General features: G+C 51.1%; 13 protein-coding genes across 13 annotated transcripts; 5 read left to right on the forward strand and 8 right to left on the reverse strand.

Moving 5' to 3' along the window:
• Window positions 1-2: 2 nt before the first annotated feature.
• BKA58DRAFT_368230 (uncharacterized protein) lies at window positions 3-3,256 on the reverse strand (the record flags this gene model as incomplete). Its single annotated transcript, XM_046168936.1, has 5 exons — window positions 3-199; window positions 259-1,365; window positions 1,507-1,644; window positions 1,972-1,975; window positions 2,124-3,256. 5 exons carry the CDS (start codon window positions 3,254-3,256, stop codon window positions 134-136), a joined length of 2,448 nt encoding a protein of 815 aa, XP_046021382.1. The 3' UTR covers window positions 3-133.
• A 198-nt stretch (window positions 3,257-3,454) lies between these two features.
• Window positions 3,455-5,419, forward strand: BKA58DRAFT_392503 (Rox3 mediator complex subunit-domain-containing protein). The gene has a single exon (XM_046171006.1). It carries the CDS (start codon window positions 3,733-3,735, stop codon window positions 4,930-4,932), a length of 1,200 nt encoding a protein of 399 aa, XP_046021383.1. The 5' UTR covers window positions 3,455-3,732; the 3' UTR covers window positions 4,933-5,419.
• BKA58DRAFT_392517 (uncharacterized protein) lies at window positions 5,420-7,680 on the reverse strand. Its single transcript, XM_046171007.1, has 9 exons — window positions 7,663-7,680; window positions 7,282-7,592; window positions 6,985-7,230; window positions 6,900-6,931; window positions 6,711-6,840; window positions 6,217-6,666; window positions 5,879-6,166; window positions 5,728-5,832; window positions 5,420-5,659 (listed from the first exon to the last, which is right to left on the reverse strand). Exons 2-9 carry the CDS (start codon window positions 7,399-7,401, stop codon window positions 5,447-5,449), a joined length of 1,584 nt encoding a protein of 527 aa, XP_046021384.1. The 5' UTR covers window positions 7,402-7,592; window positions 7,663-7,680; the 3' UTR covers window positions 5,420-5,446.
• Window positions 7,681-8,322: 642 nt separating this feature from the next.
• BKA58DRAFT_405402 (uncharacterized protein) lies at window positions 8,323-9,648 on the reverse strand (the record flags this gene model as incomplete). The annotated part of the gene is made up of 2 exons (XM_046171898.1): window positions 8,323-9,367; window positions 9,629-9,648. The coding sequence occupies 2 exons, from the start codon at window positions 9,646-9,648 to the stop codon at window positions 8,323-8,325; spliced, it is 1,065 nt and encodes a 354-aa protein (XP_046021385.1).
• Window positions 9,649-9,903: 255 nt separating this feature from the next.
• On the forward strand, window positions 9,904-11,522 carry BKA58DRAFT_323876 (uncharacterized protein; the record flags this gene model as incomplete). The annotated part of the gene is made up of 2 exons (XM_046167934.1): window positions 9,904-9,969; window positions 10,020-11,522. The coding sequence occupies 2 exons, from the start codon at window positions 9,904-9,906 to the stop codon at window positions 11,520-11,522; spliced, it is 1,569 nt and encodes a 522-aa protein (XP_046021386.1).
• A 342-nt stretch (window positions 11,523-11,864) lies between these two features.
• Window positions 11,865-12,490, forward strand: BKA58DRAFT_414328 (uncharacterized protein; the record flags this gene model as incomplete). The annotated part of the gene is made up of 2 exons (XM_046172479.1): window positions 11,865-11,937; window positions 11,991-12,490. 2 exons carry the CDS (start codon window positions 11,865-11,867, stop codon window positions 12,488-12,490), a joined length of 573 nt encoding a protein of 190 aa, XP_046021387.1.
• Window positions 12,491-12,501: 11 nt separating this feature from the next.
• BKA58DRAFT_43214 (uncharacterized protein) lies at window positions 12,502-13,562 on the reverse strand. Its single transcript, XM_046173117.1, has one exon. The coding sequence runs from the start codon at window positions 13,510-13,512 to the stop codon at window positions 12,559-12,561; it is 954 nt and encodes a 317-aa protein (XP_046021388.1). The 5' UTR covers window positions 13,513-13,562; the 3' UTR covers window positions 12,502-12,558.
• A 278-nt stretch (window positions 13,563-13,840) lies between these two features.
• BKA58DRAFT_43223 (uncharacterized protein) lies at window positions 13,841-16,691 on the reverse strand. The gene is made up of 2 exons (XM_046173122.1): window positions 15,903-16,691; window positions 13,841-15,855 (listed from the first exon to the last, which is right to left on the reverse strand). Exons 1-2 carry the CDS (start codon window positions 16,426-16,428, stop codon window positions 13,991-13,993), a joined length of 2,391 nt encoding a protein of 796 aa, XP_046021389.1. The 5' UTR covers window positions 16,429-16,691; the 3' UTR covers window positions 13,841-13,990.
• Window positions 16,692-17,818: 1,127 nt separating this feature from the next.
• BKA58DRAFT_43329 (uncharacterized protein) lies at window positions 17,819-19,702 on the reverse strand. Its single transcript, XM_046173172.1, has 2 exons — window positions 18,195-19,702; window positions 17,819-18,138 (listed from the first exon to the last, which is right to left on the reverse strand). Exons 1-2 carry the CDS (start codon window positions 19,392-19,394, stop codon window positions 17,908-17,910), a joined length of 1,431 nt encoding a protein of 476 aa, XP_046021390.1. The 5' UTR covers window positions 19,395-19,702; the 3' UTR covers window positions 17,819-17,907.
• A 94-nt stretch (window positions 19,703-19,796) lies between these two features.
• Window positions 19,797-21,550, reverse strand: BKA58DRAFT_43388 (uncharacterized protein). Its single transcript, XM_046173229.1, has 3 exons — window positions 20,845-21,550; window positions 20,553-20,784; window positions 19,797-20,494 (listed from the first exon to the last, which is right to left on the reverse strand). The coding sequence occupies exons 1-3, from the start codon at window positions 21,409-21,411 to the stop codon at window positions 20,199-20,201; spliced, it is 1,095 nt and encodes a 364-aa protein (XP_046021391.1). The 5' UTR covers window positions 21,412-21,550; the 3' UTR covers window positions 19,797-20,198.
• Window positions 21,551-21,597: 47 nt separating this feature from the next.
• On the forward strand, window positions 21,598-24,013 carry BKA58DRAFT_43300 (uncharacterized protein). Its single transcript, XM_046173153.1, has 5 exons — window positions 21,598-21,846; window positions 21,900-22,070; window positions 22,129-22,365; window positions 22,421-23,069; window positions 23,118-24,013. The coding sequence occupies exons 1-5, from the start codon at window positions 21,784-21,786 to the stop codon at window positions 23,867-23,869; spliced, it is 1,872 nt and encodes a 623-aa protein (XP_046021392.1). The 5' UTR covers window positions 21,598-21,783; the 3' UTR covers window positions 23,870-24,013.
• Window positions 24,014-24,326: 313 nt separating this feature from the next.
• Window positions 24,327-25,320, reverse strand: BKA58DRAFT_323004 (3-oxoacyl-reductase; the record flags this gene model as incomplete). The annotated part of the gene is made up of 3 exons (XM_046167890.1): window positions 24,327-24,475; window positions 24,527-24,750; window positions 24,842-25,320. The coding sequence occupies 3 exons, from the start codon at window positions 25,318-25,320 to the stop codon at window positions 24,327-24,329; spliced, it is 852 nt and encodes a 283-aa protein (XP_046021393.1).
• Window positions 25,321-25,466: 146 nt separating this feature from the next.
• Window positions 25,467-26,602, forward strand: BKA58DRAFT_392537 (BTB/POZ protein). Its single transcript, XM_046171008.1, has 4 exons — window positions 25,467-25,787; window positions 25,842-25,890; window positions 25,990-26,123; window positions 26,181-26,602. The coding sequence occupies exons 1-4, from the start codon at window positions 25,667-25,669 to the stop codon at window positions 26,183-26,185; spliced, it is 309 nt and encodes a 102-aa protein (XP_046021394.1). The 5' UTR covers window positions 25,467-25,666; the 3' UTR covers window positions 26,186-26,602.
• Window positions 26,603-26,680: the final 78 nt, after the last annotated feature.

Raw genomic sequence — 26,680 nt, forward strand, 5'->3', positions numbered from 1 at the left:
GCCAGCAAAACAACGTATGACTATTAACTAATACCTGATTTATGCTACCAAAGATGGAGGAATGCCTGAGTAATCGCCAATACCAAGTCATTGGTGTGCGTAATGATGGGTAACGAGCTGATGAAACCGTTGATCATATTGAGTTTGTTGTGTTGTTGCGGGCGTCGTAAACCGAGGGCTTATCCGGGTTGCTGTTGACCTATATATTATCATCATTAGTAGGACGAACTAAAGACCGAATATTGGGTTGCTGCATACAAATTCACGTTCTCCATCTTTCGTCACAGTTAGACGACCTTCGTATCCTAACATCGGGTTGGTCCTGCCGACGCTAGTCAGATTCCAGCCAGCGTTTTGCTCATTGACATGGTCCAACTCGAATGTAGCGATCATGGACGCATTGAAAACGACCTCGTTCACCACTTCGACCCATAGGCCTGCGCAAAGAGTGCATCTGGCGAAGGTGAGGGTTCTAAGGGTGTCCTTGTGTCGGTTGATCAATTCACACAGATCGCGCTCCCTGGCGTATAAGCCTTCGAGCTTCAATGAGCGGAGCTTCCGCCATGTTGCTCCAAGACCAATGAAGTCGACGATGGAGCGTCCCTCTGGAATGTCGCCCCCATCCCACATCAGCGCGTTGAGATACCCCCAGTTTAGTATGCCAAAGGAGAGGTGCCGCAGCTCCCGGGCAGCCTCGAGGACTTTGGCCAGGTTCTCAAGCTGTCGTTCAGGAGGATCGATCTGAGTCATAGGATGCGTCGTCTGACTCTCTATGTTGAGGATAGACAGACTTATGTCTAACTTAACCAAATTTTGAAAGAGATGTTTCCCGGCGCTCAGATCATTGGTGTCTGGGAAACTGAACATATCCAAAGAAAGCTCAGTACGCGGGTGGCCTTCGCGAGGTGCTTCGATCGTGAGCTGTCGGATTCCAGTGTAATCTGACAAAAAGACGGCACCAATAAGTTGGCGGAAAGGGTGATCCGAGCCAGTGGTGCGGTTGTCGGTGAAGGTGCCGGGAAGAGCTCCTCTTGGTAGCAGATCGCGCAGTGTCTTGACCTCCATAGGGATGGTGTGTTGATATGGCGAGTAAACGATGGACGAGATGTTCTGCATGTTCTCAAGGCCTCGTGCGCATGATTGTAACAAGACACCATCTTCCTTCATGCTCTCTTGTTCCTTGTGAAGGTCTTGGTATCTTCTCCACCTGGTTCGCATTGCGTAGAAGGATCCTGATTGAAATTTGCCGCTAGCCTCTTCGGCTCGAGAGTAGTTGCGATGGTCTTTCGCGAGATGCCCATCGTATAGTGTTCCATCGAAGATGATCTCTCTTACATAGCCCGAGTATATCGAGTGTAGTGATACCTGTTCGTGTCATTAGCCAATTTGTCCATGCTCTACCTACTTGATACCAAACCGCGGTCTTGAGATATACATATGGCTTACTACCGACTTTCTCATCACGAAAGATAGTACGGGTACCTTCAGGGTTCGTGTTGAACTTACGTTTTGGAAGGCGCCTAGCGCTTGATATCTTGCACAAGCCACGATACTGCGAAAGAGCGCAGGTGTAGCGTTGTTTCGGAACATTCTACTCACAGCTCTCGCAGATTTGACGTCGGCAGCGTGGAGGTAGTCGAAGATCTGGATTTGGATTTCGGCTGGCAATTGCGTGAATTGGCCCATCTTGGGGCGATAGTGACTGGTACTATTGGGCTGCTAAAAGATTTCTGTTGTGTATGGCCGAGCTTGACGTGCTCACAGTGAGAAGCAGGTCTATCGATGTATCTAAAGGAATGGTGGTTGGGCTGAAGGAGTAAGGCTGAATGTGTTTGCTACCAAGTGAAGTAGGTGCATGTGGGCAGGCTAGGCTGCAGCTGCAGGGCGAGAACCAGAGTGGGGTCACCAATGAGGAGAGAGCGCATGACAGCATGCTGCACATGGAAGTTGTTCGTTGTAGCCCTTGCAAACAACGCTGTATTGATCACAGCGGACTTTAACAAGTGATCGTCTGAAATTGATTGTTGCCCATTCCCGCCACAGGCCAACAGTCTCGCACTTGTGTAAAGTCACATATTGCATTTTCGATACTTTCGCAGGACATTGTTCATTGTTTCCTCAACTTGCTGAGTGCAGCCATGACGCCTTCGCTCATGTTTTCCTCTTCTACCTGCTTCCGCTTCACTGGCGGAGCAGAGGGTTGAGTCTCATTGCCTCGTGGAACTGGACCCAATTCTGCCTCACGAATTGCTTCTTCATCGTCTTGATTGAGATCTTCAGCGATGCGATGATCGGGTCTTTTATCTGCGTCCGACCCTGAAGTTGCAAAAGGAGCGGATCTCTCCAGCTCCAGTGCAAGAGGCCCGGCATCGTCTACCCTGCGGTGTGCTGTGTCATCAGCATCCGCTGTCGGCGGCATCTGGCTTTCGCCTTCTGCCATGGAGATGTCGCGTGACATGGTCGCTGCACTGCTGTCTTGACCGACCGCTCGTCTCGCTGCCTTCTTGACCCTAAAGGGCTCTCTGACGGCGTTGCACCACCGCTGAACCTTCTTGTCACCCCAGCCTGCTATTAGGCCAATTTCTTCAGGCCCGGCGTTGATTGCAGTGCGGATGCTACCAAAATTAGAGACTAAGCCTACTGCATCCGTCTTGTTGATGCTGCGTGGTACGGTGATGAATTCGACCATTTTCTCTGAATAAGTGCCTGCTTGCTGAGCGCGAATGCTGGTGGGTGCAGCATTCTCAAATGTCTTGAAAAGTTCCAGATAGCGACCGGCTTCCGGTGCGCTCCAACATAGCATGACTGTGACGTTGTTGACTAGTGACGTCTTGGATAGCTCCCTCAATGGATCTTCATGGTTTTCAATATCGACCATGGTGAGGAGGATGCGAAGACTGTACTGGCCCTTCAGGTCTCGGATGCGGTTGTAGATATACTCGGGATGCAGACGGTGGTACTTGAGTGACAGGAAGAGCGCACATGTTGTGGCGCCGACGACATAGTCGGCGGGAATGTCAGAGTACTCCCATGCGACGGAGCGCACGCTGTTGAGAATAGGGTTGCCTTTCTGTCGCGGCGAGACCAGGATGGCGCTGGGGCCGGATCGCGATGGCAGAGCTTGGGGTTTCGGCTGCTGGATCTTGGGCGCATTGCTCGGCGCGGGTGGATTCGATGCCTCGGAGCGCGCAGTCGGCGCTGCACCAGGTAAGGCGGCCGCAGCAGAGGCACCGGCGCGCGGCCTGTTGTCATCCATACTGGCCAAAGACTGGCGGTGCAGGCATTGAAGTGCGACGACGCCTTTGTTGCCTTGTTGTCTTGTTGTTGCAGCGTCGATGGATGGTTGACACGCCCTAACAAGAAAGGCGGTTTTAGATGGCGGACCCATGGGCCCCGACACGTCACGTGAGCAGTCGAGACAGCGCTGAGCCCAAACCGCCGGTCAACCCCATCATCTCCTTCACATCTTCGCACCTCCAGCCGCCCACCACCCTCCTGCGCATCCCGCCACGCCCACGCCGCCGCCCATCACCCAAAGCCGATCATCGCCATCGCCGCCGTCCGCTCTCTTCGCATGCGCACCATCGAGTAGCGCGCCCACCTTGCTGCCGCGGTCGACCCGCGCGGAGGACGCCAAGCGCTTCAGTACGAGCCCTCCTCTCACCCACCGCTGCACGCTCCACGCACGCCTACGAGCTTTCCACTCTCGCTCCACCCCCGAAGACGGCCTCTATGTCGGATCACAGCGCAAAACGGCAACGTTTGGACTCGATAGGAAGATTCTCACCCGCCAGCCCGCCCTTTGACGTCGCTGCCAAGGCGAGCGGCCAGACGACAAAGACGCTCATTCACCCTCGAACGCCCACCTCGCCACCCTACTCGATGAATTCGCAATCCAATGGAGGCTTCCCCACGACCAAATCCGCCGTGTCGGACCGCTCACCGCAATCCTCCCTGCCCATGTCCAACTCGCTCTCCCAGTCGGCAACATCGGCATCCACCCAGCACCCCTTCCCGACCCCCGCGAGCACTGCCGGCTTCATGTCGAGCGCTAATATCGACAGCGATGGCGATGCGACGATGGAAGAGAGCGCAGACGATGACATTACGCGGTTGCGTCACCACAGGCTGTCCAACCACAACCGGCAAGCGGAATCGCCATACACCGAAGACGGCCGACTCAAAGCTGCCCAAGGCATTAGCGGCAGCCAATTGTTCAAACTCAGCAACGAGAAGATAGAGATATCACGGCCGCACCCCTCGCAAAATTTCATCTCACTCTACAGGCTCAACCCGCTCGCCAGCTCTGTAGCTCGCAATGACCCGGTAACAGGCGAGAAGATTAACAAGCTTCGCAAGTCCTACGAGGGTCATATCAAGCAGATGCAAATCGCCGGCAAGCCAAAGGCGACTAAGATGGACGGCGTTTTCCGGGATCTGCTGCTAATGCCCGAAGAAATTTGGCAGTCGCAACATGTACAGAACAGAGAGCCCGAGAAGCAGGGATTGACATCAGACGGCACAGCGTTGAGTTCAAACCTCAGCAGACTTCTCGACGACGCCTTCGCCGGCACAGCTCCTGGACCTCTCCCCAGCGCAGATGCTGCCAAATACAAGGCCTATCTCGGCACAGACGATGCCGTAAAACCCAAACCACAAGACATACCACCACAGCGGGCAACATCCTTCACATCCTCTGCGCCAACACCGACCAACCACATGAACAGGGGTGCCGTAAGGCCAGAGCGGTCGAGCTCAAAGCGCGGCTACACAGACGCTGCATTCCAAGGCTACGGCGAAGGTTTTGGAGACGACTATGCAGACTCGACCGGAGGTGAAGACACACCAGGCGGGAACATGGCGAACAAGCGACGAAAGCTCCAATTTGAACGAACATCACACTCGGTCGAAGTAGGCGGCGCACGACGATAGCGACGTCAGTCTTTTCTTTCGCACATATCAACTTAGCAGCATCAGGGTTACGGATCTCTCTCCACAATCGGCGTTTAACGGAAAATTCGGTCACGAAAGCAACGGCGACATTGAGCTCGACTGAACATGCTTCTCTACACCAACCCTCCCTACAACAAACTATTCTTTATTGGCATAATGCGCGGCAGGAGTGAAGCGAGCGATCGAGCGAATTGGGATATGACGACCACGACATTCCTATACCTCTCCTATATACGAGGAACCAGATTGGGGCGCCAGGACGTTTTGAGTTTGTGTCTTTTTTTGTTCGTGTGTCTGCGCGCGCGCGAGTTCTGTCTCGAAGAAAGAAGGGGAGTCTTTTATTTTCCACTACAAATCTTTCGAAGTGTGCATATTTGGGCAGGCAGATCCCTCATGATACCCTTAGGATACCACGCAGCATATGTGGATACCTATATAAAACGAATCGAATCGTAAAGTATAAAATTGCTTTGTCTTGGGAGTGGTGATTGTGTTATATTCGATTATATGTCCAGTTACCTAATACGGCACTACACCATGTCTTGCACTCCTTCCACACTCTCTGTGACCTCCGCGGTGAAGCGATCATGTAGTTCACCAACGACATCAGCACCAGCACCCCGAAGAATGCAGCCCATGGGTACGTTGGTGTGACGAAATCCATGCTGAAGAATGCTGTCGTGAAGAGTAGGGGGAAGGCAACGTACTATGAGGGTCATAGTTAGCTATTAGTGTAGCTGTGTAAGAACGATGGTTTAGTATGGGGTGGCCTACAACGGTCATCTTGGTAAGCATCTTCAGGTCGTCGCCTTGGGTTACTGCAGTCTTTGCTTGGAGGTTCCCTGTTTCTGTTTGGCTGAGACTGGAGACCGTGTGGAGCTGTGTGGCATTAGTTGTCTGGCATGGCATCTGATATTGAACTTACGCTATCGAGTTTGAACTTGAAGCGATCTCGCTTTGTAAGAAGTGTCTTGCGCAGTCGGTCTAGTTCTGCGACGTTTCGCATGATGCTGTTGATATAATTTGGCCACAGCGATCTTTCGGGTATGTAGCTAGTGAAGAGCGACAGCTCAGTCCGATGGAAGGTTTCCCAGGCGTCGACTATAACGCCGAGGCTGTCGATGAAAACCTGTGTCGTTTCGATAACGTCGCTTATTGTTCTTGTATTTGTTCTTTTGTTGTCGTCTTCGAATACGCGTCTAATCGTTTGTGCCTTTAGACATCCTTAGTCATAGTCGTTTGTAATAGATTTGGGCGTCTTACGTATTCGTCCATTCTCTTGTTGAAGGTTTCAATAAGTGTACTGTACTCCGTGACTACTTGTTCAGTCCGAAACTTCAGCTTGAGAAGAAAATACTCTCTTGGGTCAAAACGCGGAGCGGTCATGTGAATGCGACCACCACACGGGGGGTCAAGTCCATCTCCTTCCTGACACCCAGTGAAGTAGGACTTGTGTTTTTCCTCGGAGCCAAAGTATGTGTCTACCAGACATAGCTCCGTCCAAAACCACTCATCAGCACCCCATGAGAGAGAAGACGTCAGCGCCTCATGATAATAGAGATCTTCTTGGTCGCTAGGATGATGTCCAAGTGGTAGAGGTTCTGTCTTGCGGAGACGTTTGTCACCTATCAATCTTGGATCTTCGGTGACCGTAAGTGGTCCGCGACGCATTGCATGGTAGGGTATATGAAACTCGAAGAAGAAGCCCCAAGTCTTAAGCAGTCAGTAAATGGAGAGCATGGCGTAGATGGACGTACCGTCGTCGCGCTGAATACAACCTCCCGTTTAAGATATCTGTGTAAGAAGTCCCGGAGAGTGACCGCTGATCGCTCAGCGACTGTTGCTGCCAAACATACAGCTGCTGCAGACGTGAGGTTGGGTATGAATCTGTGAAAGTCAATACACGTGGTGGCGCTGGTAGAACATGGTCAAGTCGACGATCGTACATTATCCGCTTTTCAGCCTTAAATGTCCTTCTCTATCGTAGCATGAGCGAACGTTTACGTACTACTGTTGCGAGGATCAATTTACCTTTTCCTGCAACCTTGCACAGAGCTCAGGAATGCAAACTGATCTCGAGAAGATAACGCAGTCGTTACAGGGCTTTCCGCTGATCTTTTCGCATCCTTCATGGTTTTGCCGATCATCTAGAAGCGCGATACTATCGTCGCTGCTGTATCTCTCTACGTCTTGCAAGTAGGGGTAAATTCTGCGCGAGGCTGCTGGAATGACTTCACGCAAGAAGTCTCTCAATATTTGCCGTTGGCGTGGAACGACCTGATCTAGGTGAATCTTGTCTCGTTCGGGTGATAAGAACCTCTCAATTACCTGGCTGCTTGTCTGGCCCGGATTACACAGCCTGAGATCGTCTTCGGGGCGATGCCTTTTCTCTTGCCGATAAGTGAACTTCTGCCATCGACTATGCGGATGATGGACGATATGCTCCATGCGTTATCGCTTTGCTGGGGAAGTGTGGATGTCCGGATAGTGTCCTTCAGAAAGCGGTTGTAGATACGGTAATCATCCCGGCGAGGCATTTCGCAACCATAATAGAGCGCGGGGCGAATTACGAGGCTGAACACCGCAGATTCCTATAGGTCTATTGGGCAGCACAGTAGGGCTACGTGCATGTATATAGGTAGGTGCCTTCCAGCGTTGTTCAGGCTCCAGGGCTGATTGATTGGCGCGCTTACCCGATATGTGTCTAGGAGTTAGAGTCAGCAGGTAGGAACCTAAGGCTTCGCTGGACCCGACAGTCATCAGCGACACCTTCGACATAATGCCGAGTGGGTTTCACGATGCCTGCTGCTACCCTTCGTCGTGCGTGGTTAGTTCTGGATGATGAGCTACCCACGATACAGGCTGACTGGCCTAAACTACAGCAGGCGGATCGGATGTGCAGATATCATCTTCACGATACACAAAACTGGAACCAATCAAGTCGAAAAGTCAAGAAAACCGTATGGTCTTCCAAAGACTGCTGCCACAACATTCGAGAACATGGGGAAGTGGTGTGGTATTGCGTAAGTCGACGGCCAGAGATGCTTTGCCGAATCCGAGCTGATCGTGCAGAGCGAATGTGGGGATGGACCAATACCATCGTGGCAAAATTACTGTATATCTTGCGACTATCAGAAATGCAGTGCTTGTAGTTTTGAAAAGCTATGATGGGAGGATCTCAACGATGATGTTGCCATAGCGGAAGATCCAAGCCTTTGTAGATATGACCAGCGACCTAGGGATTGGGTCGCTAACCCAGGGGTTACGACTGTTTATCTAATACTTATTGCAGCACTCATATAGACCAGCAGAGCTGTGCATCGGGTCATTCAATCTCGCCGATCATATTGTACATACCTCAAACTGACTCTATGACGATTTATCTTCCTCAACAGGACCCTTCTCCTTCTCCTCCATATCCATTCTCCTACCCTCAACAGTAAAGTACAAACTCTTGCTCGCGCCCTCCAAAGCACCAGTAAGACTTCCACCAACACCCTGCAGCATATGTACAAGCTGAGCCCGGAGGCCGTCGATACCTCCAGCAATGCCACCAACCCACTTCGTGCCGTCCACATCGAAGACCTTGCCCTCTACCCTCGCACCCAAAAGCATCAGCTTCTGGAGACCAGCTTGGACGGCTGGTTCGTAGTAGTCTGGGTTCGCTTTTCGGCTTGGAGCGGGGAAGCCAGGCTTCGAAGGCGAGAGGATGGACAGGACGGTCTTGAGGTATTGCGGCGCAACATCGGGGAAGGCTACAACGGCAAGGGGACCCGAGAGCAGAGGCTCCAACTCCAACTTCAATTTCCTGTTGTTTGCAATCTCGTATGCGCGTCTCGAGAGACCGTGTGTAAAGCGCTCGTCCTCAGCGTCATTACTCGTGTTCGGTATCTGCGCACTCGTCGGTGTCCGCGGGTCCGTAGGATGTTGTGCGTGATCCATTGTCGAAGTTTCCGGGTTGAAGAATTCGACGACTCGCAGTGCGCTTGCGAAGATGTTCGTCTGGATGACCTGCATCTTAACCTCCTCTGCAAGCGTCTCTTGCCCGTTCTTCGCTCTCTCCGCATCCAGCTTGCGAAGGGCAATGGCTAGCTCCCGCCTTATGCTCATCCATTCTACTGCTTTCACATTGTTGTGCTGGAATATCAGGATCAGAGGGGAGGACCGAAGCAGCGATTGGTATTGGCGGTGGAGTTGTGTTTTGCGGACCTCCGGCGGCTTGTGAGAGGGTGGTTGCGTCGGTGGGTATCGTAGTACTGGCGGTGCGGCTTTGTATGTCTGCTGAATTGGGGGTGCGGGGGTAGTCGCTGCTACTGTGGCGTAGGCTGCGATTGCGGGTAGAAAGATGGGGTGGGTTGGGTTCGAGGTGCAGGCGCGGAGGGCGCGTGGCCTGATGCGTATCCGTGGAGGCATTCTGGATATCAATTAGCACCTTCCTAAGGGACACTGTCCTAGTAAAGTAATTGGAATGCTTACGTGAGATGTGGTCGTGGAGCAATTGAGAGATGGGTTAGATCTCCAAATATTTCCATGCGCTTTGAGATTCGGGGTGGTCTGTGCTCGCCATGTTGGAGGCAGATCTCCCGCTGTCGCGCACCATTTACGGAACATACAACATTTCCACTCTTTCTTTTTCGTCCAAGGGTAACTAGACGACTGCAAGATCTCTGCGTACCTTTGATCAGATACTGTCATTGTGGTGCGCGCATGGCGGCGTATATCCGTAGAGCTGCATGGCAATCGCGAACACAGCGAACACCGATACAAGGCTTTCGATATGCTAGATTTATAGCTGTAAGTCGTCTCAATCAAGATTCACGTTCTTGGTGGCAAGACTGATGTTTGAGTTAGACCGACTCAAGAAATCGATTGTCCAAATTCTGGGCACCAACTGGTGGTATATCACCCCAAGACAGCGAGCAAGGTAAGGATAATGGGGGCAATTTTCACATGTTGATTAACAATTCTTCAGATGAGTCTCACTCTCTTCTCGTTAGGGGTGGCTTTCTACGCCAGGTATATATCTACAACGTCTTGACTCCTAGCACTTGTCTCATCATGCGCAGGCACATTCGGGAGTCTTCCATCTTCTACCCCTAGGTTTACGCGTTCAAAACAAGCTTGAATCGCTAATCGACAAGCACATGAGCTCGATTGGTGCTTCGAAACTTTCGCTCTCCTCAATTACTACGGAATCGTTATGGCGGCAGTCTGGTCGCTACTCCGCGAACTCGGAACTCCTGCGCATCAAAGATAGGAGAGAATCTGGCTTTCTATTATCGCCAACTCATGAGGAAGAAATCACAGCACTGGTAGCTAGTATGGTACATTCGTACAAGGATCTGCCACAGAGGTTATATCAGATCGGACGAAAGTATCGCGATGAACGAAGACCAAGACAAGGACTGTTACGGGCTAAAGAGTTCATGATGAAAGACCTTTACACATTTGATCACTCAACGGAAGCAGCGCTCAAGACTTACGAAGAAGTACGGGGAGCGTACAACAATCTGTTCAACGAGCTCAGACTGCCGTGCCTAGTTGCCGATGCCGATTCTGGTAACATGGGAGGCAAGCTGAGCCACGAGTATCATTTTGTATCTCCGAAGGGTGAGGACAATGTGTGGTCTTGCAACTCATGCGACTACGTCGCCAACGAAGAGCTTGTGGAAAAGAGCAGCCAATCTGTAGCGTCAGGTACCGACAGCTGGTTGACGTACACAGGTATAAGCGTCGATAAAAAGACAAAGATCAATGTGTGGATACCACGTCCATCTGAGAGTGAGATAGATCTGAAACAGAGACATGAGCACGTCAATCTTCACGCTATCAAGAAAGCACTTCCAGAGGAAATCGAGCTGGACACCGGCATCGAAGCCTCATCGCTCTCTACTTTGCTCCAAAAGAGCACAAATACCGTCGACCTCTTCGACCCCTCCCTTACCTTCGACAAGAACGACGGCTCTCTCTCAAACCCTCTGTCTTCCAAACTACATCTCACGCCCGTCGAAATCGGCGATCCATGTCCTCGCTGTTCCAATGGCAAACTCGACGTGCAAAAAGCCATCGAAGTAGGCCACACCTTCCACCTCGGTACCCGCTACAGCAAACCCCTCAACGCGGTCGTTGCGCTACCAGATCAGAATCTCTCTTCTCCAATACAAATGGGCTGCCATGGCATCGGCGTGTCGCGCATTATCGGAGCCGTCGCATCACTTCTCTCAGATGCCAAAGGCCTAAATTGGCCGAGAGCGATAGCTCCTTATGAAGCTATCATCCTCACATCTCCAAAGGTCGATGAGAGCGACGCGTCAGAGGTGTATGACGCGATTTGTGGTGAAGGTCGGTATGGAGATGTGGATCTTGTGTTGGATGATCGAGCAGCAAAGAGCTTAGGGTGGAAATTGAAGGATGCGGAACTCATTGGATACCCGGTCGTCGTCGTACTGGGCAGAAATTGGCAAGACAGGAGAGAAGTAGAGGTTCAGTGCAGGAGATTAGAGTTCAGAAAGGATGTCAGTTTAGGCGATCTGAGGCAAGAGGTCTTGAGACTGTTGGATCAGTTGTAGTATATTTGTACAAGTAAGGTTATAACATCACGACAGGACTGCACAGGAACGCTGGATCACCGTTGTATAAGAGCCCAGACGCAGATCATGTCAATGCTATAAATACCCGCTGCAGCTCGTGCAGATCAGAGGAAGATCTGGTTCGTTCTACTGTTGTTCCAGAATATGCAGCTAAGGCATGCTGATACATCCAAAACACCGCGCTAGTACGTCAGCTCTATACCTCAAGCGCCTACATACACGGATCCTGAACATATCACTTCGAACAACATTTTTAAAACCCTTCAAACGAAGAGTTTCTTTCACTGCATGTCAAGCTCCATCACATTGCAACCAACCGCGATGAGCGATTCTCTCATGCCCATCGTGCCCATCCTACAAGCGATCGCAACCATCGCGCCAGCCATATACACAGGTATATCAGCCTCAAACCCGTCCAGATCGTCCGCTAACAATACAATTCGCCAGGCTTCACGTTTGCATACAGTCATGTCGTCATGCCACCCCTCATCACGCATGCCCCACCAAAACTCCTAGCAAAGCAATGGCTTCAAGCCTACCAATTCGCACCCGTTTTCGTCGCACCTCTCATCATATCTGGCGCTTCAAGTAACGCTCTCGTCGCCTACCTTTCCAGTAACTCTGCTTCTCCCGCAAGGCTGCTGTACGTTTTTGCAGCACTTGCGAATGCTATTATCATCCCGTACACAGCACTGTACATGGAACCTGGGGTGAATGGCGCGGGAAAGTGGAAAGCTCAAGAGCTACTGCGTGACGAGGAATTTGTGCTGAAGGGTATTGGTCAGGGTACGGACAGGGATACGGCAAGTGAAGCTGCGAAGAAGTGGGCTGACAAGGTGGATATGAAGACTATTGCCGAGACATGGGCGAGGACGAATGCGTGGCGATATGTCATTACTGCGGCTGCGACTATAATTAGTGCGACAGCTACAGTTATGCGACGTTAGAACGGTTCATATGTAGTATCTGTTCTCAATTCGTTCTATCAATTCGACCCTCCGCTGCCATCTCCGCATCAATCATCACAGATACTCGCTCGATACTTCTCCACCGCCTCCAACGCCTCATTCTTCCTATATCCCTCTCCAGGCCACCCAAACTTCCGATAAATCCTCTTAAATACCTTCACATGCTCCTCATCATAATCTTCCAAAGACGGGTCCGCTGTCTCGGGCACCGGCCCATCATCCTCCACTTCGGGCACGCCCTCGTAGAACTCGCCTCGCACGGGTACGCACTCCAAACTTCGTAGCTTGTCCTTCATATCGTTGAAGAAGTCTTCTATCCATACGCCAGAAACTAGGTTGCAGCGAACAATATCTTCGTGGATGATGCCCTTGTGCACGTCTAGGAGGAGGATCCGACCGCCTGACTCGTAGCCCATGGATAAGAGAAGGATGTTTTTTATGTCGACATCATCCGGATCGTCACCGTAGTCTTCTTCTTCGTCAGAACTGTAACCTTCGTCATTCGGAGCATCCTCATCGTCGCTATTGGTTTCTTCTTCTTCGCTGCCCTCTTCATCCTCGTTGTTGTTGTTCTCTTCATCTTTATTTGTGTCGTTGTTCTCATCCTCCTGATGATTTTCTTCTTCTTCTTCTCTTCTTCGCTCCTCCATCTCTTCAACGCAAACTTTGAGTCCGTCTTCCCCATACGATACATCATAGCTCTCGAAGTCCTCTGCTGTGTATGTAGAGTAATCTACCACGTCGCTCTTGTAGTGTATGTTTGTGATCATTTCGCCTGATTCTGCCTCATCGATGTACGGCAAATGCTTCATGACCTCAATGACAACAGGCGATTTGTCCAGGTTTATTGTCGCCTCCGCAGTAATGTTTGGCCATCCTCCTGCAGGCGGGTGTTTCAATGCTGAAGACGGTATGTAGAAAGTAGTCAAGAAGGTGTAGTAGTCGTTCATCATGGCGGCTAATTGGGTGGGTGTAAGTCGTGGACGCTTGTGGGATGCCATGTTGAATTGAGTTGTACAAATTTCTTGCGTTGAGGGTTAAAGCGAGGAATATGGCACTTTAGTAGATGTTTCGCTGTGCCGCGGGTAGAGAAGAGGTTAGTACATTCGAGGTTGCCGCCTAATGCACAGACGCGATGCGAACTTAACCAACAACAATTCGTATTGACGCTTGGCGACATGTTCAGTAGCTCATTAATTACTAGTTTCCCGCGAATTTGATCAAGATAGATGCCTTTGCCAGGCTGCAAGACTTCAAGGCAGACGTCAATGGCTCTAGAAGCGGGTAAATGCGGATTTGCATTCCGGATCTCGAAATCGGGACAAATACGTTAAACGTGCTCTTCTAAACATAAATATACAACTGTAAAGGCATCTCTCGCTGAGTTATCATACATTCAGACAAAATTGTACAAATACATCGACATATACACATTAGTGAATAAGCAGCTGGCGTACCTGTGGCCAGGAGCAAAAACAATCATGATTGTTTTGATCGACGACGCGTGCTTCGGTTGGAACGTTTGGAGAATAGCCTCCTTGCAAGTGGGGTGGACGATTCCTCTGGCCTCTGGCAGGAGTCCGAAGATTGCATGTCAGATTCCTCATGAGGTTTCGGTTGAGGGGCGTCGGACGCTTCTGAATCGTTTTGCGTAATGTTCGACATGAACCTGTCCGTGTCCGATTCGAAAAAATCGGATTCGGTAGATGGCTTCTCCGCCAGACCTCCCGTAGCAGAATGGCGTGCATGAGTTGTGCGTCCGGTATGCTGCTGTGATGTTGACGTATCTACGGCATCAGCCGTTTGCCATATGTTGTTATGCGAGTTAAGAATCTCTGTTTCTATTGATTCAACGTCCTTGGTGCGAACTTGTATGTTCTTGTCATCGCCCATCTCTGTGATGGCAGCATCTGCAAAATGGGATTTCTCCGATGAGTCTGAGAGTCCTTGGGCTGGCTTATCGTTGTTCATGCTAGTATCTGGTAGAGGCTCTGCTTTTTCTAGTACAGTGTCTGCTATCTCCAGCATAGGGTATGTATCTTGTCGTGAAGGGTTCGCTTTCGTTGCCGTCGCAGCTGTCGGCTCTGGTGACAGGACCACCGGTGCCTGTGTTGTCTCTTGACTAGGCTTGATCGGAAACTTTGGATCGGCCTGACGATGTGTATCCTCATGTTCTTCTCCTTGGCCTCGGCCTCGAAGCCTTGCTTGCAGGTGGAGAAGCCTCCCCGTTTCTTTCTTTCGGCTTGATATTGAACCAGCATTTACCTTGTCCTGTACCAATCGACTCAATCTATGTGCAAACGTTCCCTCAAAGTCTCTCTTCTCGCCTCTTCTGATGCTGTCGTTGCATTTTAGTACCGCCATGTTCCATGCTCTTCTCATGATGTGTTTATCACTGTCTTTCAAGCCCTCAGATGATTCTATTTCCGCTGGAAACTTCATCGATGCGACGAACTCAGTCGCTTCTTCCACCGGCGATAGTTTGATGCCTCGGGTAATTGCCTTTTTCCGATTCTCGATGCGAGAAACTGGCAAGTTTTGGCCCTCAGAGACCATTGTCTTGCCATCGTGTTCCACGACATCACGTAATAGGTAGCCTTCTTTCGATAGCTTGTTGGCAGCTGCGACAGCACGTCGTTGCATTTTTGCATCTGGTGCCTGACCGGAATTTTGCGATGGCGTTTTCCCCTTCAAGCTTAGACTTTGACGTTGCGAGTCTTGTGCATTAAGTCGATCTAGACCCCTTTCGTTACTCGGGCGACCATGTGTATGATATTCAATCACGGAATCAGCTAGATTTTTTGAGGCCTCCGCATGTGTGAGCGCAACGCTGCTTTTCTTCTTAGTTTGGGGCTGAACTGTCCCCGAGTGCCCGTCGTGTGTTTGACTTTTGGTGGACATGTTGTCTTCTTGCACCTCCTCCCTGGGCTGCTCTGCCATCTGTTTCTCCGCCAGTTTTGCTGCTTCTTTGGTTGCCAGTGCTGCCTCTTTGGCGTGTCTCAGTTGGGCTTTCTTAGTATTGGCAGCTTGGTTCGACATATAATTAGAGTACTGTAGCGCCGCAAGCCTTTTACTGTCCAGTCGATCCTGGGCTGTAACCTGCTCTTCCAACATCTTGTGACTGTCGAGCTTGATTCCGGTGACAACTTCCTTAACGGTTTCTATGTTGTTTCCAGAATCCAAGTAGATAGCACCAAGAACAGCTTCAAACGCCTCAGCAACATGATTGAATGTGCTAGGTTGCCAATCGTGAAGCAGCAGGTTGTCGTGTATACCGAGTGCGTATCCTTTCTTGCTCAAACCAACTCTGCTTTCTATATCCGGCTGCATCAAAGTATATTCCGCTATTCGCTATGTTAGCTCAAACACGAGAGCTATAGGCAGTACATACCAGGAGTATTTCCTGTCTGGAACCAAACATCGCATAGAGCTAAAGAGAGAACTCGATCACCTAGCAGTGCCATGCGGTTGTTTTTGTCTATATGATGAACCACCCCTTTGAAATAAAGCGGTGTAGCCGCCGAAGTGGTCTTGAGCGCTTCGATGCAAATCATCTTGTCTTTGAATTTGTATCCCATAATGCCTTCAATACGGCCCACTCTCGCCGCAGCGTCAAGCAGATCATGATAGGCATACGGTGGGGGCATATGCCATTGCAACCGCTGGGCCTCAAGCGCCAGGTAAACTTGATCTCTCCGATCAAAAAGGTCGGGTATACGAGCTTTTCGACCAAAATGTTCAGGTAGCCGGCTGGGTCGCCCCGATAGCAACTTTTGAATGTTCCACATGCTTTCTGGTCGACGATCGTAGCCTAAGAAAACCCTCAAATGGTTTGTGAATGTGTCGGAGCGGCCAAAGAGCTTTTGAGTTAGATGATGACGAAAACGCCTCAATCGCAGGAAAGGCTTTCGTGGCATTATGGAAGAAGCACGTAGCCTATACTACGGAACGACTGGAGTATGTCAGCAAAGTGCTCTGTTTGGTACGCGACATACTGATTGGACCACAGGACACACGTCACATGGTGCGTACCGGCGCAACGTCAACATATGAATGAACAGCCCATGACCGATTGCTTAAATTCTTAAGCTTTGGAGAGACACGCTCAATATAGGTGAGCTCGGTACTTGGTTCTGATGATATCAATGGAAGGGGTAGTGGAAATCATGCAAGGGTCCCATCGGCGCTGGGGACGAAAATCTTTAGTGCATCGACCGCACAGACAAGCCTTGCCACCTCGTAAAGTCACACATTCCTTAGGCAGCACAGGGTTTCTATCAACAACTCTTGTCATGACAGTAGCAGCATTGATCTTCAACGAAGCCCTGAAAATCAGAACACGTGAATTGTAATATTTGAGGGAGTCGCGTCATCGATGTAGAAGTGGCCAACTTCTACGTCCCAACGCACCGACGCCACCGTTCACGAGATCAGGATCATCAAATCAGTTTTGCGAATAACTTTTCTCAGAAGCAGCAGCGACACCCTTCTGGTTGATCGACGTAATCGTGTTGTCAGAACATCCGCAATACACCCATGTAGGAGCCAGCCTCTGTCGTTCATGCACACTTGGGCAACCAGCAACCGCGACAGCGAAAGGATTTTCAGGTCCCAACCCAACACGACTCAACGTCTGCTCCATCAATCTACTTCTCTCAAAAAATCCAGAACCGCGCGGCTGTAGCAATGATGACCGCAGACGCGCTCAATGCCCTAGCGTTCGCCACAGCGCGCGATGCTTCAGACCCACCGTTACAGCGATTCCTGCTCTTCAACTCCTTTTCTCGGTCAATTCTTTCGCGGCGGTAACATCGATGGGGTGCGACAGGCTTCCTAGGTGGCCTGTCGCCAACCGGTGTCGTGAAGCGGATGTGTCCCTTAGGCATTGCCGACTGTTGATTAGTCACCACTTCTGCAGCGAGGGCGACCATCCGCGTCTCAAATTAAAGGTATTGAACTAGCGAATGTAGTATTTGTATTGCAGGAGAAATTCCTCGTTTTGAGGCGACGATGGGAAGGCAGATCAACGACGTAGCTCATAATATATCTCAATGGTTGGTCCATATCCTCCGTTGCGCATGAGATGACCGGTCACAGTTGTGCTACATTGGGTAATACATATAGTTACATGTCAGTTCTACAGTCCTGTATTTGTACAATACCAAGTATTAGTGCAGAGAAATTGGACCAAAGAAAGCTGTCAAATCGGAAATTGTTAATGACATCGCTCACGTATCACCATACTAATCGCGACATCGTTGCACCCAGCTAGATGTCCAACATCCTGGAAACAGTCTTTATGAGAAGAAAAGTTGTTCCGAGCCTAAGCCTTTGGCCAGGCAGAAACATATCACCAAGCCTTGCCTTCTTATCTATAACACCATTCTCTTCTCCACCTATCTCTTCGCCGGTCGTACACTCTGCGGATTAGAAAACACATCCAACGGATCAACCTCCGCCTTAATTCGCTCCAATCTCTCCACATTACCGCCCCAATACAGACTCGCGCTGTTCTCGCCCAGTGCAGGATCTACATATCCCGCATACGCTCCTTGGTCGTGGTTGGGCAGCGCATCGAGAACGACATTGTTGAAGCCGGTGAGGAAATTGCGAGTCTTGTCGTTGACCTGGGGGATGTTGTTAGTACGCTTGCTAATTTGTTTGAGATATGGTGATGACAGACCTTGCCGAAGAGGTTGACGGCATAAGCTTGATGGTAGAACAGCGCGTCACGATGACCGTAGGCTGTAGCATCAGGCGCGACGTCGTTGATAGCGCCGCCCTCGAGATCCCAAATGATAAACCACAGTGCACCGCCTTTGTCTGCTTCGTCGATGTACTTGAACACCTTGTCGATAGTCTCGTCGGGTATGATATCTTTCTCGGTGTATGAGAGGGATTTTGCGTAGAAGTTGGATGGTATTCCGCCCACGATCTCTAAAGCAATATCTTCGCTCCAGTGGCCTACCACACCCAGCCAGTCTTTGAGTTCTATCGATTCCAGAGCCGAGCCGGTTGGGAGACGGGAGGTGATGTTCAGGCTGTCGAATTCGGCTTGGCTGCCGAAGAAGGTGCCTGTGATGATGGCGCCGAGCTGTTCGGTTAGTATGTACTGGCTCGCAAACTTCCTGGAAAGGTTCGGGTCGGATATCAGCTTCTGCCACTTTTTGAATGCGTCAGCCTTTGACGCAGACGAGCCGCCGTGGAAGTTGTACGAGTAGAGTACTGCTTCGCCAGGCTCGGCCTGTGTGCGCATCTTGAACTCTGTGACTATCCCGAAACCGGCTGCAGCTCCCTTGGTTGCGAAGAAGATGTCTGAGTTTTGCTGTTCCGAAGCACGCACGACTGTCGAATTGGCCAAAACCACTTCCACCTCTTCTACGTGATCAAGTGTGGAGCCCCACATGCGTGAAGTCGGTCCCAGGCCACCTATCGTTGCATGGCCTCCGATTCCAACTTGTGGACAAGTCCCGTGGGCGATGGCGCGTTTGCCGTTGTCGTGAAGTCGCTCAGTGACGTCGCGAAGGAGCGTACCGCCGCCGATTGTGGCTTGCCAGGTAGAATTGTCCATGGCGAATTGCTGGAAGTTCTTCATGTCGACTACAATGGTGTTGTCTTGACCTCCGATACCATAGTTGGCGTAAGAATGTCCGCCGCAACGTGGCTGAATTTTGAGGCTGTTGTCGACTGCGCATTTGACAATCGCGGAGACCTCGTCGGCCGTCTTTGGGTAGGTAACCGCCGCTGGTGTCACCGGAACACCGAGGTTGTAGGGCTTGACGTGTGATATCTGGTAGAGTGGTGTGTTCTTGAAGGCGACATGATCCTTTCCGACAGCTTGCTCCAGACACTGTTGGACGGCGGAACTTTGTTGGTTACCCATCGTTCAGTGGGAGGGGCTGTGGTCAGAGGAGCTACTGCTGGCGGAACCGGACTCCGGTTCGAATGTCAAGAAAGGCAAGTGTTTGCAGGCTAGCACTTGTACATCAATGTGAATGAGCTAAGCCACCACTCTCACCTGCTCCTTAGTTATGTCGCTAACGGAACCTTACGAAACGAGTGTAATGAGTAAAGTGATATTCGGCCGGAAAGGAGATTCTCTAGACATACAGCCAAGTGCCTAGATATTTCAAGTGATACTGCTGACATAGATCGCGGTTCACACGTGCTCATCGTTGCGCTGCTACCGTGCAAACACCGTCCAAATCACCGAAATGGGCAAATAGGACCGTTTGTCAAACCCTTGCTTTACTAAAAATCAGGCACCGGCGGCTTTATCCGTGCTATAACGATCACCAGTATGATCACAATTTGTTTACGAATACTGGGGACCAGGGTACGGTAAGGCCGTTACGGGGGTTGAATGGCCAGCCTTACCGTAGGCGTCTAACGATGAGTGGTAAGGCGTAACGGTGCCAAGAAAGCGTTGCATGCCCCAGCCCCAGCCTGTCGCGCGGACAAGACATGATAGCGAATCCAGCGGTCGGTGATGTGCCGTTATGCGACGACTGAGATGTGCGTTGTCCCTGAAAATTGCGCAAACTTGGAAGTGGCGAATGTTTGGAACGACCCCACCACCTTTGACGTCTCTGCGAAGTGTCCAACTACTGATTCGCACCGACCAGAAAATAATAGGGCGCCCAAGGGTGTTGTTATTCGGTTTCATGTGCACCGCTACTCTTGGCTCTCAATACCATATGCTTCTTGTCCGATGGTGTGGTATGACATCCGCCTCCTCTTTCTCCTTCTCCTTCGCAAGATCATACAGGAAGAAGTCGATGAGAATAGCGTTGACCTTGGCGTCCGGTTTCAGCCTCAGAATCTCCTTGCGGAGAAGTTCTACAGCCCAGATACTACAGCCTCGTATCTGCATCTCCCAGGAGTGGCCAGACTCGATGGTCTCAAGGCGGCGTACCTTGTTCTCGAGAGGCGGGCAGTACCAGATTATGCCTAGTGAGTGTAGCATTTGAGGAATGCGGTAATCTGTAGATGCATCAGTCAGTCAAAATATAGGTTTGGTCAAGGCAAGGCTACGTCATACCTGCGAACATGGTGATTTTGTCAATGTCGTTGAACTCGCCATATCCCTCGCCATCGAACGCAGCCCACAGGTCTGCAACGAAGATTTGGGCTCGCTTCAAGAAGCGCACCTTCTTATTCTCGAACCTACCTTCATCTCTGAAACAGTTGAACTTTTCGGCAATGAGATTCACAAGGCCGGCAGCGGAGTTGTTCGCATCTTCAATAAGTGTGATGACACTACCATCAAATTCCTGCAACGTCAGTCATAAGTTAACTTGCTCTTCTGTGTTGGCGTTTCATCACGAACGCACCTCCTCTAGGATTTGCCCTGCTTCTCTTAAACATCGCATCCTTTGCTCGAACATGGGAATCTCCTCGTCGGTACCAGAAGAGAATACGGTTCGCAGTACTTCATCTGAACACAGTTCTTCGTCGACCCAGAATTCCGGACTAGTGATTGGTATGTCTTGCTCTAACGCTCGTTGTAAGATTGCAACCAGACTCCAGTAGCCAGTCCATCTCTTTCCCTTGTAGACTACTGCGAAGCGCTCCTCGTCACTCTTCTCGCTCCAGAAGCTAAAATTCAGAAGATCCATTGTGAAGATGAAGTTGACAGTGCTCTCGTCTTTTGCTTTGGGATGCAGCTCATGCTCTGACCAGGTTCTGGTGGAATACTCCCGCTTCTCCATCTCGTCAAGAACAAGTTGAGCAGCGACCTTGGTGGAACGCATGTCCAAGGCAACGTCCATACTGTTATCGCAGATGAACTGGGCATTTTCGAGGACTTTTGTTTCTGGCGGACCTTCCTCTTTGGCACCACCACCCCAGTGCTTCCGCATGAGGTCTAGCAGCTCATGATCAACTTCGTCGTCGGACATGATGATGGACGGATGTGTGCGCTAGCTCCGGTTCCGGTAGTCGTGATGAATGGGACTTCTGCGGCGGCTCGTATATGTCGTTAGTAAGCTCCACCAGGTCCTTAGGCAAGTTTTTTGTCGTAGCGAGCAGCGACCAGAGAGTGTCCCGGCAGTTCAGAGGCCCACGATCCACTCATAGGGCGCTCGTTTAGGCGCCAAGCTCCGGAGGCTGAACGCGAGCGGCGCAGGCCCAGTGGAGCGGCGCTACGCAGCTGCACTGACGTCTCTCACCTGTCGCCTTCACCTGAGACGGGCACCTCGCCAACTTTCGCATGTCGTAGCCTCGCCCGCAACACAACCTCGCTTTCGCCTATCCCCACCCCCGAACCCGCAATGGCACGCGACAAGTTTGCTCGACAGAGCCTCGGTGGCACGCTCCATCAGCGCATCAAAGAGGTAGCTGCAACCACGCGCAAACATGGCATAGGGCAGTCGCTAATGCGCTCTAGTCACGCGTCTTGATGGTAGGAGCTGGCGGCATTGGCTGCGAACTCCTCAAGAACCTCGTTCTCACCGGCTTCGGCGAGATACATATTGTAGATCTCGACACCATCGATCTCAGCAACCTCAACCGGCAGTTCTTGTTCCGCAATGAGCATATCAAGAAGTCCAAAGCACTGGTACGGCAGAGGCTACCTCCTCAAATAGGTGAAAGGCCTTGCGCTGACGTCTCGATAGGTTGCGAAAGAGTCGGCCGGCAAGTTCAATCCCGACATCAGCATTGTTGCGTACCACGACAACATCAAGGATGGCCAGTTCAACGTCGCGTGGTTCCAGAGCTTCAGCCTCGTCTTCAATGCGCTGGACAACCTCGATGCGCGGCGACATGTCAACAGGATGTGCCTTGCCGCCAACGTCCCCTTGATCGAGAGTGGCACGACTGGCTTCAATGGACAGGTCCAGGTTATCAAGAGGGTGCGCGACCTCAATTCTACAATGCTGTCGAACTTTTGTGCTGACTGTACTACAGGGCGAAACCGAATGCTATGACTGCACGCCGAAAGCCGCGCCCAAGTCCTTCCCCGTATGCACCATTCGAAGTACACCCTCGCAACCTATCCACTGCATAGTATGGGGCAAGTCATATCTGTTCGCCGAAATCTTTGGCACCTCGGAAGACGAAGCGCCCGAACTAGATCACAGCGAAGACGCCGACAACGCAAGCGAAGTCGCGAACCTGCAGAAGGAGGCACAAGCGCTGAAGCGCATTCGCGATTCCATGGGCTCACAGGATTTCCCACGGCTCGTGTTCGACAAGGTGTTCAAAGAGGACATTGAGCGGTTACGGAGCATGGAAGACATGTGGAAGACCAAACGGGCGCCAGAGGCGTTGGACTACGACGCGCTCATGCAGGAATCGCTGGGTGTGGGCACGGGAATCGCGCAGCAAGACCAAGTCACATGGAATGTAGCCGAGAACTTCGCCGTCTTCGTGGACAGTATCAAGCGACTCAGCACCCGCCTGGAAGAGACGCGCGCAAATGCCGACGTTGGCAATGCGGCACCTATCCTCAGCTTCGACAAGGACGATGTGGATACGCTCGACTTTGTCGTTGCGAGTGCAAATCTGCGCTCACACATCTTCGGCATCGAGATGCGGTCCAAGTTTGACATCAAGCGTAAGGAAGCGCCCACATATGGCTGGAATAGCTGCTAACAGGTTACAGAAATGGCTGGCAACATCATACCCGCCATTGCGACAACAAATGCCATGACTGCCAGTCTCTGCGTCTTACAAGCCTTCAAGGTTATGCGCGACCAGCTCGACAAAGCCAAGATGGTCTTCCTCACCCGCAGCACTGAGCGCGTCATCTCAAGCGAATCACTCCGACCACCGAACCCCCACTGTGCGACCTGTGGTGTATGCTATGCCACCCTGCACGTCGATACACCGCGCGCGAAGCTAAGCGATCTGATCAACATGGTCCTGAAGGAAAAGCTCGGCTACGGAGAAGAGTTCAGCGTCAAGCGCGATTCAGATATACTCTATGACATGGACGAAGACATTCATCTCGACAAGACATTCGAGGAACTCAGCCTGAAGAACGACACTTTCCTCACGATTTCTGACGACTCGGAAGAAGAAACAAAAGTTGATCTAGTGCTCTGCATCATACACACAGAATTCACCGACAACGCGAATCCACTCAGGTTACCCGATGAGATCAAGATTCCGGCCAAACCCAAGGCACCTGCGCCAGAGACCAACGGTCATGCAACTGTCAACGGCACCGCTCCCAACGGTGTCACCAATGGAAGCACGAACGGCGCTGCGAAGCGCACGGCCAGCGAAGCAGGTCTGCAGGATGACCTTATCCGGAAGAAGGGCAAGGTCATGGAGGAGTCGCAGAAGAAAAACGACGGCCACATAACCATTGAGGACGACAAAGACGGAGCGATTGTCATTGATGACGACTGAATAAACCCACAGCAAAAGTTTTGTTGCTGGCCGTATCCTGGCGTATCGTCTTTACCTTGGACCTCCTGATTGTTTTGGCCGTCTACAAACGATTTTTGGAGTATCCGATATGCTTCATTCTTCTTGCCCCGCCATTGGATCATCAGCGCTCAATCGTTCTTGACAGCCATTCTACTCATCCCACCGTATCTCCGCACCTCGAGCACCAGTCCCGCAAACTGCGCGCCATCAAAGCGCAAACGGCATATAGATTTTCTTTTTCTCTTGTACTATACACCAATCAGTCGCATGGAAACGTTTGCAATGGGCGTATTTGGGAGACTCACTGGTTACATACCTCAGTCTGGATCATTTGATGGAAGGAAGCACATCTGGAGAACGCCACAGGGCCGTCTTGCAAGGCCGGAATGGCAGTTGAATGGGAAAGACATCAACAAGTGTAGTAAAGTTAATGCAATCAGACGGCGGATAAGCCGCCATCCAAATTCAACACACAGTTATGTGCATATCGGTTTTCTGCGAGGAACAATGCTGCGTGAGCGATCTCGGAGGGTTTGCCGAAACGATTCAGTGGAATGCGCTGTTCAAGCTCAGCGTTATTCAGATCTGGCTGTGGTTAGAGGAGTCCTTCTTTAACACGATCGTGACTCCACGCACCTTTCGTCATATCCGTTTCCACGTATCCGGGTACAATGGCATTAACCCGCACTTTGTGACTCGCATACTCCGTAGCCAAAGCGCGAGTAAACCCCAAAACACCTGCTTTCGACGCCGCATACGCAACGGCTCCATAACCGCCTTGCAAGCCCAGTAGCGAACTGACATTGATGATGACCGGATCCTCACCTTCATCTTGACTCCTACCTCTCAGATACCCATTTCTGTTCCAAACGTAAACAAGTCAACAAACCGTACATAAAGAAAAGAGACGAACATAACTAGAGTGAACGCAGTTGGGGTTGGCATGCATACCGTAATAGAAACTTGGTCCCCAGCATCATAGAAGTAAGGTTGATCCTAACAATGCCTTCCAGATCCTCTTCATGCAATGCCGAGAAGAGCTTCGCTTGCGTAACACCCGCACAGTTTACCACAACATCGATGCGAGAAGGATGTGTCGGAAACGCCGTGCGCTCTGGCTTGGGTAGACGTGCGATGAAAGGGCGCGAGGGGTGTAAGTGCCAGAAGTTTGAGCCTAGGGATATATCGCCTGCGATGTAGCCGTGTTGGTATGTTGTTGGTTCCGGCGTTTCTGCTTCGGGATGTGGAGGTGTGTCTTGGGATGAGGGGGATGGGAGAGGTGTTAGGCTTGCTACGGCGGCTTTTAGATTGGATTCTGAGCGTGAGATCAAGGTGCAGCGGTAGGCGTTTTTGGAGAAGAGTTGTGCGATTGCGAGACCGATGCCTCGGCTGCCGCCTGTAATGAGGACGTGTCGTGGGCGATTTGCCATGGTGATGGGATAGGGTGACTTTGTGTTTGTGGAATGCGCTCAATTCAACGGTGGGGAGGGAATTGTCTCTGGGTTTGAATCTTCGTTCAGAACTGATCCTCGTACTTGTTCAAGGGATTCGTTCTACGAAGCAAGAAAGTAGAGTTCGATGTAGAAAGATGATGTAAGCCATCCACTCCCAATCTCAACGTTCGCCCACGCGAGAAAACGTGACAGCGCGATCTTTCCCCGCGATATCCACCATCTCTCTCACTCAGCATCCCACTCGACGATCCATATTCAACACCCCGCCTCCGGATCACAACCCCAGAAGCTATCAGACTCGCAGCATATACCGCACACCACAATGGCCGACGACAAACCCACCGAATACGTCACCCTCGTCTCAAACGACGGCTTCGAATTCAAGATCCTCCGCTCAGCAGCCTGTATAGCAGGAACGATCAAGAAAGCACTGGATCCACTGTGTAAGTCGCTCTTCCTCACATATATGATTACACAACCCGACTAACACATGACAGCTGGTTTCCGGGAAAACGCACAGAACCGCGTTGACCTGCCTACGATCAAGTACGTTGCCTCCGACCATGCCTCCCTCCCGTCCCTATGCACCGGCACTCCTTCACCGGATGGTATATCACAAGAGAGTAGGCTAACAGTGGTATGCAGCGGTGTGGTGCTGGAGAAAGTCTGCGAATACCTATACTACAACCAGAAGCACGCAGAGAGTAAAGACGTGTCGGACATGGATATCCCGCCTGAGCTTTGTCTGGAGTTGTTGATTGCTGCGGATTATCTTGATGGTATGTATGCCTACGGAGGAGAACTTGGGAGAAAGCGGATCGTGCTGACGTGTATAGTGTGAGGTTTATGACTGAATAATCCGAGATACGCTTCTATGTCCACGCGCCCAGCGCCTATTTTCGGCGCAAATAAGAGGAGAAGCTTGTGAGGCAATGTTACATGCATCGGCATGAGAGTCGTGGTGGAAGGTTGATCTGAGACGGGCCTGAGAGCTGCCTGGGGCGCTCATGCGCAGGATACTATAGGAAGCGGAGACGTCGAGCACAAGGGCATCTCGAGTGACCCGTACACTGGAAGCAAAGAAAGCAGCACCTTCTCTAGCTGTTGATCCACCTCTCTCTTATTCAAGGAGGTGCTGGCAAGTCTCGAGTAGATGAAAATCATTCGAGTGCTGTCTACAATTAGGAGATCAGGGCTTTGCTGCCACCTCATACAAGACACAAAACTTGAACAGATCTGGGGACTACATCAAGATTAAAAACATGCAAAGTGGGTGACCTAACGTCGATGCAGGCTCCAGGGTGGAGTCTTGACTTGGTAACAGTCGCATAACGAA

Source organism: Alternaria rosae (genome assembly GCF_020736505.1).
Source record: "Alternaria rosae strain MPI-PUGE-AT-0040 chromosome Unknown BKA58scaffold_10, whole genome shotgun sequence".
Lineage (NCBI taxonomy): Eukaryota > Fungi > Ascomycota > Dothideomycetes > Pleosporales > Pleosporaceae > Alternaria > Alternaria rosae.

What these genes read in the sequence shown, in the direction of transcription:
- BKA58DRAFT_392517 (XM_046171007.1), bottom strand. Translation starts at nt 7,401, where the DNA reads ATGGAGCATATCGTCCATCATCCGCATAGTCGATGGCAGAAGTTCACT. An exon ending in CGGGCCAGACAAGCAGCCAG is followed by an intron (nt 7,231 to 7,281) that starts GTAATTGAGAGG and finishes CACCTAGATCAG; the next exon opens with GTCGTTCCACGCCAACGGCA. An exon ending in TCAAGTTCAAACTCGATAGC is followed by an intron (nt 5,833 to 5,878) that starts GTAAGTTCAATA and finishes AATGCCACACAG; the next exon opens with CTCCACACGGTCTCCAGTCT.
- BKA58DRAFT_392537 (XM_046171008.1), top strand. Translation starts at nt 25,667, where the DNA reads ATGGCCGACGACAAACCCACCGAATACGTCACCCTCGTCTCAAACGAC. An exon ending in GAAAGCACTGGATCCACTGT is followed by an intron (nt 25,788 to 25,841) that starts GTAAGTCGCTCT and finishes AACACATGACAG; the next exon opens with CTGGTTTCCGGGAAAACGCA. An exon ending in GTTGACCTGCCTACGATCAA is followed by an intron (nt 25,891 to 25,989) that starts GTACGTTGCCTC and finishes AGTGGTATGCAG; the next exon opens with CGGTGTGGTGCTGGAGAAAG.
- BKA58DRAFT_43223 (XM_046173122.1), bottom strand. Translation starts at nt 16,428, where the DNA reads ATGCCACGAAAGCCTTTCCTGCGATTGAGGCGTTTTCGTCATCATCTA. An exon ending in CCAGACAGGAAATACTCCTG is followed by an intron (nt 15,856 to 15,902) that starts GTATGTACTGCC and finishes CATAGCGAATAG; the next exon opens with CGGAATATACTTTGATGCAG.
- BKA58DRAFT_43300 (XM_046173153.1), top strand. Translation starts at nt 21,784, where the DNA reads ATGGCACGCGACAAGTTTGCTCGACAGAGCCTCGGTGGCACGCTCCAT. An exon ending in TCAAGAAGTCCAAAGCACTG is followed by an intron (nt 22,071 to 22,128) that starts GTACGGCAGAGG and finishes ACGTCTCGATAG; the next exon opens with GTTGCGAAAGAGTCGGCCGG. An exon ending in GTCCAAGTTTGACATCAAGC is followed by an intron (nt 23,070 to 23,117) that starts GTAAGGAAGCGC and finishes AACAGGTTACAG; the next exon opens with AAATGGCTGGCAACATCATA.
- BKA58DRAFT_43388 (XM_046173229.1), bottom strand. Translation starts at nt 21,411, where the DNA reads ATGTCCGACGACGAAGTTGATCATGAGCTGCTAGACCTCATGCGGAAG. An exon ending in CAGGGCAAATCCTAGAGGAG is followed by an intron (nt 20,785 to 20,844) that starts GTGCGTTCGTGA and finishes CTGACGTTGCAG; the next exon opens with GAATTTGATGGTAGTGTCAT. An exon ending in CAAAATCACCATGTTCGCAG is followed by an intron (nt 20,495 to 20,552) that starts GTATGACGTAGC and finishes ATGCATCTACAG; the next exon opens with ATTACCGCATTCCTCAAATG.
- BKA58DRAFT_392503 (XM_046171006.1), top strand. Translation starts at nt 3,733, where the DNA reads ATGTCGGATCACAGCGCAAAACGGCAACGTTTGGACTCGATAGGAAGA.
- BKA58DRAFT_43329 (XM_046173172.1), bottom strand. Translation starts at nt 19,394, where the DNA reads ATGGGTAACCAACAAAGTTCCGCCGTCCAACAGTGTCTGGAGCAAGCT. An exon ending in CCGTCAACCTCTTCGGCAAG is followed by an intron (nt 18,139 to 18,194) that starts GTCTGTCATCAC and finishes AACATCCCCCAG; the next exon opens with GTCAACGACAAGACTCGCAA.
- BKA58DRAFT_43214 (XM_046173117.1), bottom strand. Translation starts at nt 13,512, where the DNA reads ATGGCATCCCACAAGCGTCCACGACTTACACCCACCCAATTAGCCGCC.